At 37.5% G+C, this 8,157-nt stretch overlaps 1 protein-coding gene across 1 annotated transcript; it reads left to right on the top strand.

The window, feature by feature from the left end:
* Positions 1–5,765: 5,765 nt before the first annotated feature.
* Positions 5,766–7,612, top strand: LOC131691997 (Krueppel-like factor 11). The gene has a single exon (XM_058978815.1). It carries the CDS (start codon positions 5,929–5,931, stop codon positions 7,096–7,098), a length of 1,170 nt encoding a protein of 389 aa, XP_058834798.1. The 5' UTR covers positions 5,766–5,928; the 3' UTR covers positions 7,099–7,612.
* Positions 7,613–8,157: the final 545 nt, after the last annotated feature.

Here is an 8,157-nt window from a genome sequence, read left to right as displayed (position 1 = left end):
CGTCGCGAGTGGGTCATAGGAATAGAGTAAAATCGTGTTGTGTGGCAATTGTCAACTTATGGTTGCAATTGCTTTCTTGGCATATTTTGGATATTTAAGGTGGGTCGGTCGGTCGGTTGATGCTTAGCTAGGGATGCACATAACACCCCCCACCAAACCGAATTTCTGGCTACGTAGCTGACTCCAAGTAAGTCTCTTTATTATAATACAGTGAAGACCCGAATTGATCAGCCTCCGATTTTGTCAGTCTCATATGATATTATATTTATGGGCTCTAGCAGACGAACAAGTCAAAATTCGGGTAAATCCTTTCTTGAGCATATTTTCCTTATCTTAAAGACGCAAATCTGCAAAAATAAAAAAATCAATCTACTTTAAATTTTACGCTGGAAGACCCCGTTAAGGAAAATTTATATTAAATAAATAGAAATTATTATGAGACTACAGGGATCCAAGAAGAATATTTTAATAGCTTCGGTTTATTCTAAAGAAATAATGAAATATGTTCCGATTTATTCAATCTCCCCATTTCATCCTCCAGAAATACACCATAGGCTGATAAAAACGGGTACTTATTGTATTTTTTATTCACTGTGTCCCACATTAATTGGTACATCCGATTTTCTGAGGATATTTTTTTTTCAATTGTGTCGAAGTATACCAAATTTTTAGTAGCTTTTGTGAGGTTTTTTATAGACTTCTTCCAAAATTCGGCGAACTTTCTCCCATTCGTGCGATAGTTTATGTTAAAAGAGTATCCTAAAAAATTGGTATACTTAAAAGTTTATATGTTGCGGATTGAGAAAATACAGCAATTTTTTTCCTGCACAATTATACAAAAGCTTATTAAACAACTTTTCCTAATAAGGTTGAGAAAATTATAAAGTATTTGAGAATTTTTAATAGCTTTATTTTTTAATGAACAAAGTAGTGTCCGTCGCTCCACAACGTAGTTTTTTTTGTGGCTTGCGGCGAGCACGATCTCTTGAATTGCTGAACTGAAAATTATAGAATAGAAGTTAGTTTTTAGAATTCTTTACAGATTTAACCCGCCAAAAATTGCGCAAATGGCTCTGAAAGAAAATTCCAGTAATGATGCTGATTTTCCCTAACGGGTTTCGAGAGTTTTTTATTTGTTTTTTTGGCATTAGCGATAATAATTCAAATCAAGATACTACTAGAAGGTCACTTTTAGAAAAAGTCGATATCGAAGTAAAGTTTGAACTATGCACGAATACACTTCAGAGGTAGCGTGATATCAAGAGCTGCAATTCCAGTTCTTAGTCGCGTTGGAAATTTGAGTAAGCGCTATTTAGAGTATGAACTTCAAATTGGTTTAAAAGAATTTTTTTTTTCAATTTTTTTGGCTCAGTGCAACATATATAACCCCTTTAGGAAAATTCAATGTGATTGAAGAATATAAATATATTATTAAAAGAGCATTAGCAATAATTCGTTTGAATGTCTATTTTATGGGCCATTTTTCCACTTTTCCATTGATTTGGTTTAGCCATTGAGATTTCTACCACTGATGTTGTCCTATGCTGATTTGAGCGATTCTGTGAGTCTTGCCACATCGCGACGTATCAAGTTCTAAATGTTCTCAATCGATATAATACCCGAAGAAAGCGATAAGAGTTATAAGAAATGTATCATCACACTGTTAGGTGGAAAAAAGCGTTTTTTCCTTTATTTTTTCAAGAATAACGGCATGGAACTGGGGAAATTACTTAGTCTTTCCCACAGGTGAAACGTAAAAGTTCGATTTGATTCTCAGGATTTTTCACATAATTAGATTAATCTTGATAAAATTAGGGGAGACCGGGGATAGTTGGTGGTGTTTTCAGTTTTCATTGTTTACCGCTTTGATTTTGGTAGATCTTGCAAAATAGAAGACTTTGCATGAAAGAGCATACTTTTGGCAACATCTCTGAATTTTATGAAAATGTTTCATACGTTGTCTTTATTTCTAGAGACAAAAATATGTGACGCGGAAAAGCCGCCAACTTACCCCAGCCCCGTGGTAAGTTCGCGGTATGTGTGGGGTAAGATGGCGGAATGCCAAAAAATAAGTAAACAAATGGAAATTCGATTACATCAGTGGTCCTTATGAAATGTGCCAATTGTCTTTACAATAAAACTGTATATTATTCGACACTTTTCATTATATTTCAGTTTCAATACCCCGTCATTTTGACTTCGACGCGTACTCCATATTCAAAAGCAAATTTTCGAAATTCTTCAGGCGATTGGCCAAAATAATTGTTCCCTGCATTGACGAGAGACACAAGCAAAAGTTTCTCTTACTTTGGAATTGAAAATATTTGATGACTATTTTTGCACTATAAATAGTACCGCCAACTTGCCCCGTGTGCGTCACCGCCATCTTACCCTAACCGCACTTTTTATAAAAAAGGATTTAAAAAATTACTTTTGTGTATGGATAGGTGTAATATCTATACGGATACTGAAAGCTCTTTTCACGCACTATCGAAAAATATAATCATTCAGGGAATATATTGAAAACCATCTTAAATAACACAAAATGTTTAAAATGAAGAAAATTTACAAAGTATGCTCAAAAACACAGTATCGCCCACAGCATCTACAAAACAAAATGTTTTACAACAAAAACCCATTGGATAATGCGTTTCACATTACTTGAGGTACACAACGAGAGACAGCGCTTTATGTCTAATAGAAACGGAGAAAAGAGGATTCCGCCAACTTACCCCATCCGCCAACTAGCCCCGGGCTCCCCTACTCTTTTCCGCTATCCAGTGTTAATTGTTCCAGGAACCGTTTGAGGATGAATATTGAAAATTTGAGGACATTTGCAATAATTTGTCCTGTCCACCTTGGGTTTTTAAAGTGAGTGTGCAAATGTATACCATGTGTGCCGTGTTTAATCTTCAATGAAAATTTCACTACTCACAGTTGTTCCGAAGCAAACCCCTGCCATTGCATTGGTGCCTCGTTGCGAAAACTACCGAACCTACAGTTGATAAAAAGACACGTCAAAATTCTAAACAGAACAAACTTTTGGAGGTAGTACCAAAGCTTCGCTTTGCATAACAGGCAACTATGCTTTGATTAGGTGGCTCTTCAATCCGCTAAGTTTTTGGGGTTGTGCAAATGGGAAAATGTACTTTTGCATATAAAATATTTAAAATAATCCATAAAGAATTGAAAAACGATCCATAAAAAAGTTGTCCATGTTCCATAAAACAAAACTGAAAATCCATAAAAAAGTGTGAATGATCCATAAAACAGGGTGATTTGATCCATAGATTATGTAAAATTGAACCATAAATTGGTCTCAAAAGAGCACTTAAATAGTAATAAAAGAGCAATTAAAATGAACCAATGCCTCATAAAAATATTGGAAATGTTCCATAAAATGATACATTCTGCGCCATAAATTAACTGACATTGATCCATAGAATATTAACAATGTACGTTAAAACACGTCGATATGTTCCATAATATCGACAAAAATGTTCCACGGTATTACAAAATGGAGCAATAAAATGTCAGAAAAAGTTCCATAAATTTGATGAAAATGTTTGCTAAATAATTTTTCTTGGTCCATAGAAGATGTAAAAATGAACATTAGAAATGATTCATATATCGAACGTTAAATTATGGTTCATGGATATTTACAAAACGATCCATAAGAAAATAAAATGTAAAACGATCCATTAATATGTGCTTATGCATTAGAAAAATTAAATTTAATGAATTCATGCGAAATTTTATGGTAAACTTAAAAAATAAGTTGTGCTTAATAATTCTCATAACAATGACAGTGTTTTAACAAGTGAGCTTATACTGGGAGCTAGTGTGATGCGGCTTGGCCGCATATCCGAGGCCAAGGATCCGAAGCTCCGGATCCGTTGGACGAGGCGTTGATTAACCCGTAGCTGGAATTGCAGGCAAACCTGTGGTCCTCTCGTTTGCCCGGTTTACTTAAACATAGGGGCTATAGCTAGTTAAAAGCCGACTGAGCGGCAGCGAAGTCGGACAGTGCACAAGAAAGCGATGTGGCGTAGCCACATTAGTTAGTGTTCGTGTATAAAGTGTCCGTTTTCGCTTCAGATAGTTATTCAGATAGTATTTGCGACTCATGCCAGCCTGTATAGGTGGTCTAATAACACTCAGCGCTAATATCATAAATACCCTGACGTTTAAAGAGTTGCTATAATGATTTCAGGTTAGCTAAGGTCAGTTAGCTGACTAGTTGGGTGCGGAAGCTGAAGTTTAACTATAATGTATGCATTGTTTGTTGTAGTTTGACATTACAACCAAATGTAATAAACTTTATTATTAGTTCGAATAGAAAAAATTTCGCATGAATTCATTAAATTTAATTTTTCTGGTGCATAAGCACATATTAATGGATCGTTTAACATTTTATTTTCTTATGGATCGTTTTGTAAATATCCATGAACCATAATTTCGTTCGATATATGAATCATTTCTAATGTTCATTTTTACATCTTCTATGGACCAAGAAAAATTATTTAGCAAACATTTTCATCAAATTTATGGAACTTTTTCTGACATTTTGTTGCTCCATTTTGTAATACCGTGGAACACTTTTGTCGATATTATGGAACATATCGACGTGTTTTAATGTACATTGTTAATATTCTATGGATCAATGTCAGTTAATTTATGGCGCAAAAAGTATCATTTTATGGAACATTTCCAATATTTTTATGGGGCATTGGTTCATTTTAATTGCTCTTTTATTACTATTTTAGTGCTCTTTTGCGATTATTTTATGGTTCAATTTTACATAATCTATGGATCAAATCACCCTTTTTTATGGATCATTCACACTTTTTTATGGATTTTCAGTTTTGTTTTATGGAACATTGACAACTTTTTTATGGATCGTTTTTCAATTTTTTATGGATCATTTTTGTTGTTTTAGCGGCGCAAACTTGGGGCTGCCTTGTGCAAATTAAACAATAGATCTGTCTGCACTGACATGAACGAACAGAAACAATTTCTGGAAACACTTCCACAAAAAGGTGGCCCATCGAAGCATCTGCGAAAATCACAAGAGCTGCTTCCCCTGCAAAGAGCACCGAAATGTTCTTACATAAGGATACCAATTTATTCCAGCGTCGTCGCTCGCTGGAGAGTTGGAGAGTAATCGCGTACAGAGAAAAAGCGAACGAGAATATGCTAGCTGATGTGAGCAGAAGTACTTAATGGCACCGTACGCCTCCACCATCGTTGGGGCTGCGCCAGTTCAACCTGTCGCCTTGCTTGGTGGTGTGGGCTGGGCGGCAACGAAACCCGAGTGAAATATATCGCATAAAATATATCATATTGAAAGCTTTTCTATTGCTTTTTCATGTATCCGTGCATATGTGTGATGACGAGCGTTCGCTCTTCCAGTGATGCTTTCTCGCTCTTGCTTTGTCCTATCCATCTCTCTTTCTCATTCTTTAGCACCGGCAAAATGTTTCTGCTACTGATGAGGGAACAATATTTTCCTACCCTTATGCTTTCGGTCCCTATGTTTATGTACATTATAATTGTCGGTCCGTTCTGTGCAGCCGTCCTCAGTGGTATGTGTGCGTCCCTGCGATGCCTGTGAGGAACGATATGTTCGTGATTTTTATGCTCGCTTTTTCCCTCCCTCGTTTGGGTGTCCGAAAGCGAATGGGGTGGCATTGAGCCTGCCTGGCAAGTATAGAACAGAGTGTTGGCTGACAATCAAAAACAGTTTAGCAGCAGATTTCGAGGAAACAAGTGGCTTCTGGTAAAGTGTTCTCTCGGTTTTAGGGATTCTACCAGAGTAAACTTGTCGGACTTTGTGAAAATCGTGATTGGAATAAATTTGGTTCGATTTCGGCACAAGTGTTAGCTTAAGTGATTTCCCGAATCGGACCGGTTCGTCTCAAGTGCACAATGACGATGGACATTCGTCAGTCCCGATTGAATGTGAAAATTAACGGACATTGTGCCAGTGCTTGTGACAGTAACGTGAGTGGCATAGAAATGGCTCACACAAAGTTGGATAATTTCCGGACTGGGAAAAACTCCGCCAAACGGTCCTTCGATGTGGCATTCCTAATGATGCCGGACGAAAAGTTGAAAACGAAACAGGTGAAAAAAGTTCCCTCCCCTACGATTGATGTGGAAAGTGATTCGACTCAGTCGACCAGATCAGAAGATCTCTCAGTGAAGAATGGTTTTAGTCCAATCCGACCAGCTGAGGAAAGAAATTTCAACTTAGAGTTACTCAGCAGACCCAGACCGCACGAAGGAAGTCCACAATTGATTCAGGAACTAAGCAACGACCGGTTAGCGTACATGCTTCCAAATGCAAGATTTTATGAAAATCCCAGTTTGATGGCGATCCGAGAAAAGGCAGCTGGAAATTTCCTCAGTTCAGAACTTCCTCGAAGTGCTTTCTCGAAGGTGACCAGCATCACCATTTCTGACTCTCCGGTTCCACCTCTGAGTCCTGATCAACAAAGTTGTCCTTCAACCAGCCCTCCAGTCTCCATTAGCCCGGGGGCTCCGAACAACTTCCGCTATGACTACCCATTCATCAGCGGGAGTCCTCAACATCCAGCCGATCTTAGCCCACCGTCCAAGCTGAAACCAATGATGTACCGACCACCGATGCAGGAAACTGATCTTCCTCATGGCTACTTCCCATCACCCCCGTTCTTGCCATTCACTGCCACCGGTGGTCCACCAAATCTTCTGCCGGAAGTGGACGGCATGATCCGGAATCCGGCTGCGGCAGCCATCCTATCGACGCTGCTACCGACGGCCATGGGTGCTTTTTCACTTTCCGCGCAGAATACCTGTGCCAAGTGTAACATCAGCTTCCGGATGACCAGCGATTTGGTGTACCACATGCGATCCCACCACAAGAACGAGCACCAGCAGGATCCACACCGGCGGAAGCGCGAAGAGAAGCTCAAGTGCCCGGTGTGCAATGAAAGTTTCCGCGAGCGACATCACCTGACGAGACACATGACGGCACACCAGGACAAGGCGGGAGACTTGCTGGATCCGAAGAAACGAGCGGCGGATTTGCGCGGGCATCAAGCGGGACGGTCGTAAAATAGGTGGTTTGACGGTAGGTAGTAAGCTAGGCGCTAGCGGTGATATGATGTGGTTGGTGGAAGAAGTCTGATGTGTTTGTATGTTCGGTAAGTTAGGTTGGAACTAAGGAGGAGTAATTCGGTTTGTGAATTGATGGAAATCATGGTAAAGAGAAAAAATAATAATTGATAGCATATTTCCGTTGTAGTTAAGAATTCAATGCCAGTTGTTATTAGCTGCGAAAACTCTCTATAACCAGCGTTGTCCAGCTTGCGGTTTTATTCGTTGATGTACAGATATGACGCGGATTTACAGAAAATTTATTAATTGATAAAAATAATACAGTTGACTTTCATAACCAAACAATCACAATTTTTGCTAGACCCAACAATTATACATGTTTAAACATGCCATAGCTAGTTGCTTCGGGTTAAATGTAGGTATACTATTTGGCGATCAATCAACTATGTCCAGTTAGTAAAAAAGCGTACTCATTGAGCAATTGATTGTCTGTTCAAACCTAAAAATTGCACGTGGTAATTTTTAAAATGATGATATGATACGTTTTTTTTCAAATCGTACGTACATTTCATTGATACATTTTGTTACAGGTAAACGAAAATAAATTGTGAAAGTTTTTTCGAACTAGAAAATTTATCTGATCACAATTCTTTTTGTAACTTCTTTTGTATTAACCTTGTTTATTTTCTTGAATCTAAAGCTGTCATCAATAAATATTTGTCAAAATTATTAAAATCTCAATTAGTCGAATAAATCTAATATATGCTTTCATCTAAATATTCGACCTCTTATATATCTATATTTTATATATTATATTTTATATTTATTTTATATTTTATATTTATTTTATATTTAGAATATATTATATTTTTATTCTCTTTGGACAATACATACAGCATTTGAATAATAGTGGCAATCCCTCGTAATAACGGATTGTTCGACTTCCGATCTTTGCTAAATATATTTTATATATTTTTAACATTTATAATGAATAACAAAAATATGGGAGAGTAAATCTTTGCGACATAACCGGAGTGTCGTGGCTACATTTCCGCC

The sequence above is a fragment of the Topomyia yanbarensis genome, chromosome 3, assembly GCF_030247195.1.
Source record: "Topomyia yanbarensis strain Yona2022 chromosome 3, ASM3024719v1, whole genome shotgun sequence".
NCBI classification, from domain to species: Eukaryota; Metazoa; Arthropoda; class Insecta; order Diptera; family Culicidae; genus Topomyia; species Topomyia yanbarensis.
This window is presented reverse-complemented; position numbering and strand designations above follow the sequence as displayed.